We start from the raw sequence: 15,687 nt of genomic DNA, 5'->3' as shown, positions 1-15,687 counted from the left end.
TCATTCCTCTCCTCTCAGAGAAAGACAGGGCAGTGGTCCTAGCCCAGACAGAGAGGGAGGGGAGGAGAGAGTCCTAGCCCAGACAGCGAGGGAGGGGAGAGTCCTAGTCCAGACAGAGAGGGAGGGGAGAGTCATAGCCCAGACAGAGAGGGAGGTGAGAGTCCTAGCCCAGACAGAGAGGGAGGTGAGAGTCCTAGCCCAGACAGAGAGGGAGGTGAGAGTCCTAGCCCAGACAGAGAGGGAGGGGAGAGTCATAGCCCAGACAGAGAGGGAGGTGAGAGTCCTAGCCCAGACAGAGAGGGAGGGGAGAGTCCTAGTCCAGACAGAGAGGGAGGGGAGAGTCATAGCCCAGACAGAGAGGGAGGTGAGAGTCCTAGCCCAGACAGAGAGGGAGGGGAGAGTCATAGCCCAGACAGAGAGGGAGGTGAGAGTCCTAGCCCAGACAGAGAGGGAGGTGAGAGTCCTAGCCCAGACAGAGAGGGAGGTGAGAGTCCTAGCCCAGACAGAGAGGGAGGTGAGAGTCCTAGCCCAGAAAGGGGAGGAGAGAGCCCTAGCCCAGACAGAGAGGGGAGGGGAGAGTCCTAGCCCAGGCAGAGAGGGGAGAGTCCTAGCCCAGAGAGGGAGGGGAGGGGAGAGTCCTAGCCCAGAGAGGGAGGGGAGGAGAGAGTCCTAGCCCAGAGAGTGAGGGGAGGAGAGAGTCCTAGCCCAGAGAGGGAGGGGAGATTCCTAGCCCAGAGAGGGGGGAGATTCCTAGCCCAGAGAGGGGAGGGGAGATACCTAGCCCAGAGAGAGGGAGGGGAGGGGAGATACCTAGCCCAGAGAGAGGGAGGGGAGGGGAGATACCTAGCCCAGAGAGAGAGGGGGCAGGGATTCCTAACCCAGAGAGAGAGGGGGGATTCCAAGCCCAGAGAGAGAGCCCAGGGGGGAGATTCCTAGCCCAGACAGAGGGAGGGGAGGGGGATTCCTAGCCCAGACAGAGGGAGGGGAGGGGGATTCCTAGCCCAGACAGAGAGGGAGGGGAGGGGGATTCCTGGCCCAGACAGAGGGAGGGGGATTCCTAACACAGACAGAGGGAGGGGGGGGATTCCTAACACAGACAGAGGGAGGGGGGGATTCCTAACACAGACAGAGGGGGATTCCTAACACAGACAGAGGGAGGGGGGATTCCTAACACAGACAGAGGGAGGGGGATTCCTAACACAGACAGAGGGAGGGGGGATTCCTAACACAGACAGAGGGAGGGGGATTCCTAACACAGACAGAGGGAGGGGGGGATTCCTAACACAGACAGAGGGAGGGGGATTCCTAACACAGACAGAGGGAGGGGGAATTCCTAACACAGACAGAGGGAGGGGGGGGATTCCTAACACAGACAGAGGGAGGGGGATTCCTAACACAGACAGAGGGAGGGGGATTCCTAACACAGACAGAGGAGAATTCCTAACACAGACAGAGGGAGGGGGATTCCTAACACAGACAGAGGGAGGGGGATTCCTAACACAGACAGAGGGAGGGGGATTCCTAACACAGACAGAGGGAGGGGGATTCCTAACACAGACAGAGGGAGGGGGATTCCTAACACAGACAGAGGGACGGGGATTCCTAACACAGACAGAGGGAGTGGATTCCTAACACAGACAGAGGGAGGGGCTTCCTAACACAGACAGAGGGAGGGGATTCCTAACACAGACAGAGGGAGGGGAGGGGATTCCTAACACAGACAGACAGAGGGAGGGGATTCCTAACACAAACAGAGGGAGGGGAGGGGATTCCTAACACAGAGAGAGGGAGGGGAGGGGGATTCCTAACACAGACCGAGGGAGGGGAGGGGGTTGACCAAAGACTGGGCTGATATAGAGAGTTGTGTACATGGGTTTGATGATTAAACTTCAGGTATAAGTATGAGAGTAGAAAAGGTTGATAAGAGTGAAGTTGTGTAAGGGGTTTCAGTTACCTTTTACAAGCACATTACTGGCCTTCTCTTCTGGGGGCAGGCCACTCCCCCCGTCCTTCCAGAACGGATTCAACTCCAGCTTGTGCAGACCAGCCTACGGCACCCCCCCACCCACACACACACACAATTGTCAAGACCCTTGTCCCTGCTCAGTTTGGCACTTTTGGTTGCCCAGGTAACCAACAGATAAGGCAATGGACTTCCATCAACCTTCATTTAAACATAGCGAGTACACACCTGCTCGATGACCCAGGCCTTCTGTTTCTCTTCCTCTTTCAACCTTTCTTTCTCAGCCCTCTTCTCTGCTGTTGACGTTGTTCTCATTGTCAAGAAGTCAAAGGTCATCCACTCATCTCTCTAGCAGATGATGGCGACAGGGATAGAGAGAGAGGAACGGACAACACACATGAATCATGTTATGAAACTTGACAATAATTGCCTGACAATAACAGCAAACCAATCAATAAAGAAATCAATATAGAACATAATGATTTTATGTACATGTAGATTAATGTAAACGGTACATGGGTTCATAACCCTCGGCGCTAACACGGCCCTCGGCGCTAACACGGCCCTCGGCGCTAACACGGCCCTCGGCGCTAACACGGCCCTCGGCGCTAACACGCCCTCGGCGCCACGCCCTCAGCGCTAACACGGCCCTCAGCGCTAACACGGCCCTCAGCGCTAACACGGCCCTCAGCGCTAACACAACCCTCAACGCTAACACAGCCCTCAACGCTAACACAACCCTCAACGCTAACACAACCCTCAACGCTAACACGGCCCTCAACGCTAATACGGCCCTCAACGCTAATACGGCCCTCAACGCTAATACGACCCTCAACGCTAATACGACCCTCAACGCTAATACAACCCTCAACGCTAATACAACCATCAAGCCATAATATAGGATCCTAAAAGTATCTCCCCCCAAAAAAACTACCTGGGAAATCTCTCACTGAGCAGGCCGTTACACACACACACTGGGGATAAATCTAATGAAGGAAGGTGTGTGACTGTGTGACAGCATTAGTAAAACGTTCCGGACCACCCCGCCCTACTCATCAACATCACCTTGTTAGAAAAGCCTGGCTATTAATTGTTGTTGACACAGGCTGTGCATCGATCAGACCTCATTAAGAGTGGGGCTCTATTGAACCCTTCTCCTAGAAACACACACACACAAGCATTTCAACGCACCTTTAATACAAATACATACAAACTTCCTAGACCATAGAGCTCAATAAAGCCACACCACTATACAAACCAAGAGCAGCGTAGAACCCTCCAACTCAAACCCCATCTTGACTACTTGCCCATCTACTTGTTCTCTTTGGGCATCAATGAAAGATCGGGAGGTTTGATCGTGCCGTTAGGGGAGGTTTGATCGTGCCGTTAGGGGAGGTTTGATCGTGCCGTTAGGGGAGGTTTGATCGTGCCGTTAGGGGATGTTTGATCTTGCCGTTAGGGGAGGTTTGATCGTGCCGTTAGGGGAGGTTTGATCGTGCCGTTAGGGGAGGTTTGATCGTGCCGTGGGGGAGGTTTGATCGTGCCGTGGGGGAGGTTTGATCGTGCCGTGGGGGAGGTTTGATCGTGCCGTGGGGGAGGTTTGATCGTGCCGTGGGGGAGGTTTGATCGTGCCGTGGGGGAGGTTTGATCGTGCCGTGGGGGAGGTTTGATCGTGCCGTGGGGGAGGTTTGATCGTGGCGTGGGGGAGGTTTGATCGTGGTGTGGGGGAGGTTTGATCGTGCCATGGGGGAGGTTTGATCATGCCGTGGGGGAGGATTAGTGAAATCAGAAGATTATCAGGTGTTTTGTCGTCCAATATTCAAAACAGTGTCCAAAAACTGGGTCTCTGTTTAATTAAATATTATATCAGTCCACAAATATTTTTTTATTTATGTTCTGACCCACTGACCATCTGCTCAAGAATTGTTTTTACCCACGGCTGAATCTATGCAGTTGATGATCCCCGTTTTAGGGTTTACCGGTGCTGAGGAGGGGGGAAAGGTGGAGGTGTTACCTGGTTGTTCTCGGGTGGGGTAGGGCTGTTGTCTGTGGACTTGGCCTCGGACTTGGCAGGAATCTTCCAGGCTTTACTCGAGGCCTCTGTCTGGGGCTGGGCCTCAACCCACTCATTTCCTGTCCCCTGGAGAGCCAGAAAAGAGGGCAAAAATGAATACAGTGCTTACAGCATGTATTCATACACCAACTTATTCCACATTTAGTTGTGTTAGAGCATGAATTCAACATGGATTCAATTGTTTTTCCCCCCTCACCCATCTACACACAATATAAAAACAAAACAAATGATTGAACATTTTTTTAACTGGGAAAGTCAGTTAAGAATTTGTTCTTAATTACAATGACGGACTACTAAATGGCATAAGGCCTCCAGCGGGTACGGGGATTCAAAATAAATACAGGACAAAACATTCATCACAACGAGACAACCCTACATGAGAGTCCTAAGACAACAACATAGCAAGGCAGCAACACATAACACAGCATGGTGACAACACAACAACATGGTAGCAACATGCAGCACAAAACATAGTACAAACAACAGCACAAAGGGCAAGAATCGACATCGAGAGCATCCTGACTGGTTGTATCACTGCCTGGTACGGCAATTGCTCGGCCTCTAACCGCAAGGCACTACAGAGGGTAGTGCGTACGGGCCAGTACATCACTGGGGCTAAGCTGCCTGCCATCCAGGACCTCTACACCAGGCGGTGTCAGAGGAAGGCCCTAAAAATTGTCAAAGACCCCAGCCACCCCAGTCATAGACTGTTCTCTCTACTACCGCATAGCAAGCGGTACCGGAGTGCCAAGTCTATGACAAAAAGGCTTCTCAACAGTTTTTACCCCCAAGCCATAAGACTCCTGAACAGGTAATCAAATGGCTACCCAGACTATCTGCATTGTGTGCCCCTCCAACCCCTCTTTTACGCTGCTGCTACTCTCCGTTTATCATATATGCATAGTCACTTTAACCATATCTACATACTACCTCAATCAGCCTGACTAACCGATGTCTGTATGCAGCCCCTCTACTGTATACAGCCCCTCTACTGTATACAGCCCCTCTACTGTATACAGCCCCTCTACTGTATACAGCCCCTCTACTGTATACAGACTTTGACCTTTGTTAGCCTTTGACCTTTATTGACCTTTGTTTTGGATGTGTTCAGAACAAGGTTAAGGGTAGAGAAAACTTGTTGGACACTAAGAAAGCTTTGTTGTAGAGCATTTAACACAAAATCCGGGGAGGGGCCAGCTGAGTATGAGACTGTATCATCTGCATATAAATGGATAGGAGAGCTTCCTACTGCCTGAGCTATGTTGTTGATGTAAATTGAGCGTGGGGCCTAGGATCAAGCCTTACAAAAACCCATAATGACAAATTGAAAATGTTTACAAAAGTATTGAAAATTAAATTAAGAAAAAATGTCATTTGCATAGTATTCACACCCTAGAATCAATACTTTGTAGAAGCACCGTTGTCAGCCTCCCGAGTGATTTGAGTCCAGGCTCTGTCTCAGCCTGGCCGCAAACCAGGAGGACGCATGGGGTGGCGCACAATTGTCCGGGTTAGGAGAGGGTGGCAGGGAAGTTCTTGTCTCGTCACTCCCTAGCGACTCCTGTGGCGCAAAGCACGCTGACACAATCGCCAGGTGTACGGTGTTCCCTCCGACACATTGGTGTGGCTGGCTTCCGGGTTAAGTGGGCATTGTGTCAAGAAGCAGTGCAGCTTGGTTGGGTTGTGTTTCGGAGGAGGCACGGCTCTAGACCTTCGCCTCTCAAGAGCCCATAAGGGAGTTGCAGCGATGGGACAATTGGATAAAATAAAAATAATAATAAAAAGCAGCACCTTTGGCAGTGATTTCAGCTGTGAGTCTTTCTGGGTAAGTCTAAGAGCTTAACACACCTGGATTGTAAAATGTTTGCCCATTATTCTTCTCAAAATTCTTCAAGCTCTGTCAAATGGTTGTTAATCATTTTCAGATCTTGTCATTGATTTTCAAGTATATTTGTGTCCAAACTAACTTGGCCAATCAGGAACATTCACTGTCTTCTTGGTAAGCCATCCAGTATAGATTTGGTATTGTGTTTTAGGTTACTGTCCTGCTGAAAAGGGAATTCATCTCCCAGTATCTGGTGGTAAGCAGATAACCAGGTTTTCCTCTATAATGTTGCCTGTGCTTAGTGCCATTCAGTTTAATTTTATCCTGAAAACTTCCCAGTCCTTAACAACTACAAGCATACCCATAACATGATGCAGCCACCACTACGCTTGGAAATATGGAGAGTGGCACTCAGTAAAGCGCTGTATTGGATTTTCCCCAAATAGAACTTTGAATTCAGGACAAAAAGTGAATTGTTTTGGAATAGTTGTATTCTGCACAGGCTTCCTTTGCACTCTGTCAATTGGGTTAGTATTGAGGAGTAACTACAATATTGTTGATCCATCCTCAGTTTTATCCTATCACAGACATTAAACTCTGTAAATGTTTTAAAGTAACCATTGGCCTTGTGGTGAAATCCTTGAGCGGTTTCCTTCCTCTACGGCACATATGTCAGAGTCAAGGCCCGCGGGCCACATCCGGCCCGCGAGAAGGTTTTTTACGGCCCCTGGGATGATCTTGATTTATTATTAGAACCGGCCCGCAGACCGCAGCAAGCCGGCAGCCCGCAGATCTTTTACACGCACCAATACTACATTTCCCACAATGCAACGGTGACGCACCGAGCAGTAGGCTGCTTCATTTCAATATTTATTGGCACAGCAGTCGTCAGCATCACAGTAAAATTAACTTTCAGATACCCATCAAAAATGGCAAAACGGAAGGTGGACACTGAGAACCGGGGTTTCAAACAAGGTGGGAGTCGGAGTATATGTTCACGGAGGTAGCTGGAAAACCTGTGTGTCTTCTGTGTGGAGAAAGTGTGGCGGTACTGAAAGAGTATAATCTGAGACGACATTATGAAACGAAACACGCGGACAAAAACAAGAATATGGACATGGAACAAAGGCTACAAAAGGCAGAGGAATTAAAACGAGGCCTCAAATCTCGACAGGCTCTGTTCAAAAAAGCCAAATCACAAGGCCAGGCTGCTGTCAAGGCCAGTTTTATTTTGGCAGAAGAGATCGCTAAATCAGCCCGGCCATTTACGGAGGGGGATTTCATCAAAAACTGCATGATTAAAGTTTGTGACGAAGTTTGCCCAGAAAAAGGCAACTCTTTTTAAATGTGAGTCTGAGCAGAAACACCATTGCCGAGAGAGTAGACCAGTTGTCCATCAATCTAAAAGAGCAGCTTGTGAAAAAGGGAAAAGATTTCATTGCATATTCCTTGGCTGTGGATGAGAGCACCGACATTTCTGACATTGCCCAGTTGTCAATTTTCATCCGCGGAGTGGACTCCAGCCTAAGCGTGACAGAGGAGTTTTTGGCTTTACGTCCTATGCATGGCACAACTACGGGGCATGATTTGTATGAAGAGGTGTCAAGATGTGTAAATGAGATGGAGCTGCCTTGGGAAAAACTCGTGGGTTTGACAACCGACGGAGCACCTGCGATGTGTGGACACAGGAGCGGACTGGTGGCGAAGATACGGGAAAAGATGCAAGAGGAAAACGCGACAGGTGAGCTGACAGCTTATCATTGTATCATACACCAGGAAGCGTTGTGCGGTAAAGCCTTGAAAATGGAGCATGTAATGAGCATCATCACGCGCACAGTTAACTTTATCAGAGCCAAAGGTTTGAATCACCGCCAGTTCAAGGCATTTCTGACGGAGTTAGAAACGGAGCATGGTGATTTGCCTTATCACACAGAGGTGCGATGGCTAAGCCAGGGAAAGGTGCTTCAAAGATGTTTCGAGCTTCGTGAGGAGATTTGTCTGTTCTTGGACAGCAAAGGGAAAGACACAACACAACTCCGAGACGAAATGTTTCTGTGTGAAATGGCTTTTCGGTGTGACATTACGAGTCATCTGAATGCAATGAACTTGCAGCTGCAGGGTCGGGATCATGTCATCTCTGATATGTACAGTACAGTGAAGGCATTTAAAACCAAACTGACTCTGTGGGAGACGCAGATGCGGAAAGAAAATTTGAGCCACTTTCCCAGCTGCCAGACCATGAAAGAGAAGCTCTCTACCAGTGCGTTCCCGAGCGCACAGTTGGCTGATAAAATAGGTATGCTTGCCGCTGACTTTCGACGCCGATTTGCTGACTTTGAAGCACAAAAAAGCAGGTTGGAACTGCTCGGTAACCCATTTGCTGTTGACGTGGAAAGCTCACCACCAAACCTCCAAATGGAGTTGATTGACCTCCAATGCAATGATGCACTGAGGGCAAAATATGCGGCAGTGGGTGCTGCGGAGTTCGCCCGTTTCCTCCCGACACAATGCCCCAGCTGCGCATCCAGGCTGCTCAAACGTTGTCTATGTTTGGCAGCACATACCTGTGTGAACAACTTTTTTCTTTGATGAACCTGAACAAAACATCACACAGAAGTCGACTTACTGCTGAACACCTCCACTCAATTCTGAGGATTTCCTCAGCTCAGAGCCTTACCCCGAACATTGATGAACTTGTGGAAAAGATGGGACACCACCAAGTATCACCCTCAACCTCAAACAAGTGAACATTACTGTGCAATCACATATTTAGAGTTTTTACTCAGTTCAAGTTTAAAAGTTAAAGTTTAATATTTGTTTTCACTGCATGTTACTTCTCCTTAAACAAAGTGTTGTTTTTGATTAATAGATTTTTGCACTTTATTTTATTGTATTTCAATCCAATTATATTTTAAAAATATTTCAGTTGAGTGGATGATAGAAAATTGCTATTATTGTTTTTTTCTTTGAAGTAAATTTAGCCCACTTTTGCTAAAATAGAAAATATAGGCTACTGATGGTGCCTTGAATACCGGTTTCTTTCATTTAATGTTCATGTTATGGGGATTTTTATATAAAGGAAATTTGTCTTTTGTGTCTGTTGAAAATTAAAGATTACTGACAGAGCCATAAGAAAATATTGCTTTATTTATCTGATCATATTGGAATATATTTGTTAGGTTTTCAGTAGGTTCAATTAGGTTCACTAGACTATATGCGTCATTTAAAAATTTTTCAATGAACATTCGAACAGTCCGGCCCTCGGCTTGTAGCTAAATTTTTTATTTGGCCCTCCGTCCATTTGACTTTGACACCCCTGCTCTACGGTAACTGAGTTAGGAAAGACGCCTGTATCTTTGTAGTGACTGAGTGTATCAATACACCATCCAAAGTATAATTAATAACTTCACCATTTCCAATGTCTACTTTTGTTTTGTTTTACCCATCTACCAATATGTGCCCTTCTTTGTGAGGCATTGGAAACCTCCCTGGTCTTTGTGTTTGAAATTCACTGCTTGACTGAGGGACCTTATAGATAATTGTATGTGTGAGGTATAGAAAAGAGGTCGTCAAAAATCACATTAAACAATATTATTGCACACAAAGTGAATCCATGCAAATTATTAAGTAAATGTTCACTCCTGAACTTATTAAGACTTGCCATAAGAAAAGGGTTGAATATTTATTGACTTGAGACATTTCAGCTTCTCAATTTTGTATTAATTTCTAAACATTATTCAGCTTTGACATTACGGGTATTGTGTATAGGCCAGTGATAAAAAAATATTATTATTGTTTTTTTTTTAAATCGCTATTTAATCCATTTTAAATTCAGGCTGTAACAAAATGTGGAAAAAGTCAAGGGGTGTGAATATTTGCTGAAGGCACTATGTTCAGGACACAGGACAGGAAGCCCAAGAGAGGGAATCAGAATGAAAGGGAATGTGAGAGGAAAAGAAAGGTGAAAGGAAAGGGTGCAATACAAAGATATGCCAGTCCAATGACACATACCTCTGAGCTGGACCCATCTCTTCCTTCAGCTCTCTTCTTCTTCTCCTCCTTCTTCCTCTTCTTCTTAATCTTCTTGGCCTTTTTCTCTTTCTTCTTCTTGCCTGAAACCTCCTGGTGACAGAAATGAGTGGGCCTGATTAAAATATGCAAAACTAAGTGATCAGTATGAAGACGTGATAGATAGGATAAAGGGTCTGGAAACATCAATAAGCCCGAGCTACAAAAAAGATGACGGTATGAAAAACAGCTCAGCTCTAGGTCGACTGTTACTGGATGACAACCAAATATTGACTTTGGGGTCAACCATACTACTAGGCCATGCAGAGGATAGGGAGGTCACACGAGCTACCTCCTTAAAAGGTCATGGGGTTACCAACGCAACGACCTGCTGACCTGTTCTAGCTGCTGCAGTCGGAGGTCAACTTCAGGGAGCATCCAGGTGTCCTCTCCTCGCTGTCTCTTCAGCTCCTTCCTTTTCTCCTCCTTCTCATACTGCTGCTTAGCCTGAGGGAGGGAGGGGGAGATTAAGTGAGAGAGGGGGAGGAAGAAGGGAGAGATAAGGTGAGAAAGAGAAATAAATGGAGAGAGTTCAGGTGTGTCACCATTTCACAAACACCTCACACTGTGTTTATATAGTCAACCCAGCTGCTCAGGAGATAACATGGACCCCACTACTCTGTGTTGATGTTTTTGCATGCATGACATGCATATGTATGGTGTAAGGTGTTAAATGATTGTATATGTGTTGTGAAAGAGGAATTTAACCATGTTAAAATGAATCCGGAGTGGTGGCGTCACAGCACCTTATCTCCCTGCAGCAGTGTTTGTCCTGCCATCCCCGTCAGACGCCATTACCTGACTGACGACACCTCATATTTGCACACACACTATGGTGTGCCTCGATCAATCACACCACTGTAAACAATAACAATCTGCTTCCATTGATGCAAGCCTCCACCCGCCTTGTCATTTCCTTCCTGTCCTCAGAGAGCACGGCGTCATTTGCTCTGTATTTCTCCCTAGTAATCTATTGTAAAAGTGATCTTAACACCTTACACCATACAAAATGAAGGAGCTGATCGTGGACTTCAGGAAATAGCAGAGTGAGCACGCCCCTATCCACTTTGCTGGGACCGCAGTGGAGAAGGTGGAAAGCTTGATGTTCCTCGGCCTACACATCACTGACGATGTGAAATGATCCACCCACACAGACAAAACAAATCAAATTGTACTTGTCACATGCGCTAAATACAACAGTGAAATAGTTGCTTTCAAGCCTTTAACCAACAATGCAGTTTTAAGAAAAATAGGAAATAAAAGTAACAAATACAGTGTGGTGAAGAAGGCGCAACAGCACCTCTTCAACCTCAGGAGGCTGAAGAAATTTGGCTTGGCTCTAAGACCCTCACAAACCTTTATGCACAATTGAGAGCATTCTGTTGGGCTGGATCACAGCCTGGTACGGCAACTGTACCGCCCGCAACCACAGGGCTCTCCAGAGGGTGGTGCGGTCTGCCAAACGCATCACCGGGGGCACACTGCCTGCCCTCCAAGACACTTATAGCACCCGATGTCACAGGAAGGCCAAAAAGCTCATCAAGGACAACCACCCAAGCCATGACTTGTTCACCCCACCTCAAAGCTGGGACTGAGAGACTGAAAAACAGCTTCTATCTCAAGGCCACCAGACTGTTAAATAGCCATCACTAGCCGAATACCACCCGGTTACCCAACCCTGCACCTTAGAGGCTGCTACCCTCTATACATAGACTTTGAATCACTGGCCACTTTAATAATGTAACACTAGACACTTCAATAAAGTTAACATACTGCTTTACTCATCTCATATCTATATACTGTATTCTGATCTAATATATATTAGTCAATGTCACTCCGACATTGCTCGTCCTAATATTTATATATTTCTTAATTCCATTATTTTACTTTTAGATGTGTGTAGTGTTGTGAATTGTTAGATATTACTGCACTGTTGGAGCTAGGAACAAGCATTTCACTACACCAGCAATAACATCTGCTAAATATGTGTATGTGTAACAGTATAGCTTCCGTCCCTCTCCTCGCCCTTCCTGGTCTCTTACCAGGGACCCTCTGCACACATCGACAACAGCCACCTTCGAAGCAGAGCAAGGGGAACAACTACTTCAAGGCCTCATAGCGAGTGACGTCACCGATTGAAACGCTTGCCATTTCACATCGGTTACATATGTGACCAATAACATTTGCTTTGATCACCTGAGGTGGGTAGACCGAGGCAGAAAGAGGCATGCACCAGCTCTGTTATGTACAACCTCGCCATCTAGTGTTTGCCATATTCACATCACACCTGACTGACCACCAGAGAGAGAATAACAGCATTGTACTGTAGCAAAGCCACCATGGGGGGGATGATGACAAGTTAATGTACTTGGGAAAGAATTGAAAATGAATGCAAGTAATGTTAACTAGTTTCTACAAATACTTCAGTCAGCAGTGTTCGACTGTATAGTTCTAACACACGTTTAAAGGTAGTTAGCTTAGCTAAGACGAAATAGGTACAGTAGCTAGCCAGCCAGCCATGTGAATCTGGTTCGTGCTATCCGGATTCCTTCGGAAGTCCCTAACACATTTTAATGTTCAACTTCAGTGTGTGGGATGGAGAGGCGTCCCAATGATCCCTACTAGCAAGGACCATGTGACTTCCTCTCACTGTTTTGATGTTTGCTAGCGAACTGGCTAAGATAGCTAGCTAGCTACACAGATATGCTGTACGAGCTAGTATGTAATAGCATTATTCAAACGACTTATTATCAATGTATAATATTGAACATACGTATATATACCAATTGCAAATATTGTATAAAATGCATCACAAACCTAGCTAACTAAGTCGTATGGCAGACCTTCAGGCTAGCTATTTGTTAGCATTCAACTAGTCGTTGCAGCCATACACTTGGCTTTTGTACTGGCGTTATATCAACGTATCTTACATTGCGCATGTAGACGAGTATTTAATTATAAAGCACACATATGTACCTTCTGAATAACCTCCTCCCTGGCTTTACGTTTGTATTCTTTTCGGACTTTGATGCTGTTAACACTTTCAAAACTGCCTCCGTGCGTCGCCATAACACTGCCGTTAAATGTGCTTCCATCAACCGTCGCAAAAATATTTACGACCCCTGAAAATACATTGTTTCTGGTTAATGTAGTCCACTGCATTGGATCGTTCAAACAAATACAACATTTTTTTTAAATAGATAGAAATACAGTTATATTTTGTGAACGTGTGAACAAACCTGGATTACCTGGAAAATGATTGTACAGGTAGTAGGGCAGTGCACTCATCCCATAACTGCAAGGTTCAATCCCCCCTCTTTTAGGCCTTCATTTAACATTTTCTCTGTTCTCAATCTCACTGTTTCTGCAGAACACTACTTGAGAGAAGGGATATCGTGTAGGTCTCATATAATTAAAATGTCATTCTCGTTCTGTGGTGGCTCCAGTGTGTTATGCTTGGTAGGAAAAAGAAAAAGGGATTATACAGTATAGGCCTGCCTATGACAATGCCAAGATGTTTACCACAATAAGGAATGCAAAATGGCCTATAATGAATAGGAATGTATTGCAATAATGTTGTCTTGATGTCACTATCCATTTGATCAATACACTGTGGGCAGGCAGACATCTAACCACCTTTAATTTTCTGAAAATGTCAAGTGCCTATCTGAGGCAGACAACAGCAGCAGCACAACAATCAATAGCCAGATAAAACACCAGGTACGGTAGACTCCAGCCTCCTTTTAACTACATAACTTTTCAGTCCCGGTGGACTCAGACAGTCGCAGAGGTAATTTACCTTGAGCCATTTCTCAATTATCACGGGGCTGCTTTGAGATACCGTCACTGCCACGAACAAGAGCCCATTACCCCAAGATCCATTCAGCTATTTATCTCATCTGTTGGACCTTATCTCATTATGATTGGTGTGTGTGAGTGTGTTGGGTGCGTATGTCCATTTCAGGTGCTGTCTACAGAGAGCCAGACTCCCTGACAGCACAAATGTGGTCCTGAATGCTGATACTCAGGCTGCTCAGGGACCATGCAGTAGCAGATATGGAGGGGAGTGATAGGGGAATGAGAGGGAGAGGGAAGTAAGGAGCAAGACAGAGGAGGATGGAAGAGGGAAGAAAACTGACAGAGAGGCATTGTAGTGACCACGACGATCCCAGTAAACAGCAGAAAGTGGAGGGACAGAGAGGAGAGATGGAGACAGCGAGCAAGAGAGAGACAGAGAGGAGAGAGAGGAGCATACAGTTTTTGATGAGCTGGACATTTGGGGCCCCTCTCTCTGTGATTGTCTGGTACCGCCCTCATTGAGATGAATTAGTCTGGCATTGGGAAGCAATGGCGGCAGCAGCAGACCAACACACTGCACTAAAAATACCAGAACTTACAGTGACTCAGCTTGGTAATGAAGGGTACTTAAGGAATAGTTTACCTCAAAACGAAAGTTTCCATAACACCAAAGTCTTCAGTCTAACGGAGGTATGAAGCCTTTGTAAAGTGAAATATTCAAATGTTACAAAGACACATACACTATACCCCTTCAAATTAGTGGATTCGGCTATTTCAGCCACAACCGTTGCTGACAGGTGTGTAAAATCGAGCACACAGCCATGCAATCTCCAAAGACAAACATTGATAGTAAAATGGCCTTACTGAAGCGTTCAGTGACTTTCAACGTGGCACCGTCATAGGATACCACCTTTCCAACAAGTCAGTTCGTCAAATTTCTGCCCTGCTTGAGCTGTCAACTGTAACAGCTGATATTGTGAAGTGGGAACATCTAGGAGCAACAACGGCTCAGTCGTGAAGTGGTAGGCCACACAAGCACACAGAACGGGACCGCCGAGTGCTGAAGCGTGTAGTGCGTAGAAATCGTCTGTCCTCTGTTGCAACACTCACTACCGAGTTCCAAACTGCCTCTAGAATCAACCTCAGCATTAAAAACTCTTCGTCGAGGGCTTGATGAAATGCGTTTCCATGGTTGAGCAGCAGCACACAAGCCTAAGATCACAATGCCCCACGCCAAGCGTCGGCTGGAGAGGTGTCAAGCTTGTTGACATTGGACTCTGGAGCAGTGGAAACGCGTTCTCTGGAGTGATGAATCACGCTTCACCATCTGGCAGTCCGACGAACTAATCTGGGTTTTGCAGATGCCAGGAGAACGCTACCTGCCCGAATGTATAGTGCCAACTGTAAAGTTTGGTGGAGGAGGAATAATGTTCTGGGGCTGTTTTTCATGGTTCGGGCTAAGCCCCTTAGTACCAGTGAAGGGAAATCTTAATGCAACAGTATACAATGATGTTCTGGACAATTCTGTGCTTCCAACTTTGTGGCAACAGTTTGGGGAAGGACCTTTCCTGTTTCAGCATGACAATGCCCCCATGCACAAAGTGAGGTCTGTACAGACATAGTTTGTCGAGATTGGTGTGGAAGAACTTGACTGGCCTGCACAGAGCCGTGACCTCAACCCCATCCAAAATCTTTGTGATGAATTGGAACGCCGACTGCGAGCCAGGCCTAATCGACCAACATCTGTGCCTGAACTAATGCTCTTGTGGCTGAATGGAAGCAAGTCTGTTCCAGCATCTAGTGGAAAGCCTTCCCATGCAGCAAAGGGGGACCAACTCCATATTAATGACAAGGATTTTGGAATGAGATGTCCACATACCTTTGGTCATGTAGTGTATTTCAAGGTTACCATTCCCTTTCAACATCCTGGGGCTTTTTCAAACACTTAAAACTAAATAC

At 46.4% G+C, this 15,687-nt stretch overlaps 1 protein-coding gene across 2 annotated transcripts in view; it reads right to left on the bottom strand.

Annotated features, from left to right (window-relative positions):
- cwf19l2 (CWF19 like cell cycle control factor 2) overlaps positions 1–13,027 on the bottom strand; it is a 42,701-nt gene extending 29,674 nt beyond the window's left edge. For both annotated transcript variants that reach the window (XM_064985280.1, XM_064985281.1), the window contains exons 1-6: positions 12,907–13,027; positions 10,267–10,377; positions 9,874–9,984; positions 3,978–4,103; positions 2,192–2,311; positions 1,955–2,048 (exon numbers count right to left, since the gene is read on the bottom strand). In XM_064985280.1, coding sequence (XP_064841352.1) covers positions 1,955–2,048; positions 2,192–2,311; positions 3,978–4,103; positions 9,874–9,984; positions 10,267–10,377; positions 12,907–12,999 — 655 coding nt within the window. In that variant the 5' untranslated portion in view covers positions 13,000–13,027. The remainder of the gene's footprint in view (positions 1–1,954; positions 2,049–2,191; positions 2,312–3,977; positions 4,104–9,873; positions 9,985–10,266; positions 10,378–12,906) is intronic.
- Positions 13,028–15,687: the final 2,660 nt, after the last annotated feature.

Source organism: Oncorhynchus masou, chromosome 13, assembly GCF_036934945.1.
Source record: "Oncorhynchus masou masou isolate Uvic2021 chromosome 13, UVic_Omas_1.1, whole genome shotgun sequence".
NCBI classification, from domain to species: Eukaryota; Metazoa; Chordata; class Actinopteri; order Salmoniformes; family Salmonidae; genus Oncorhynchus; species Oncorhynchus masou.
The sequence above is the reverse complement of the archived record's forward strand: the minus strand, read 5'-3'. Positions and strand labels throughout refer to the sequence as shown.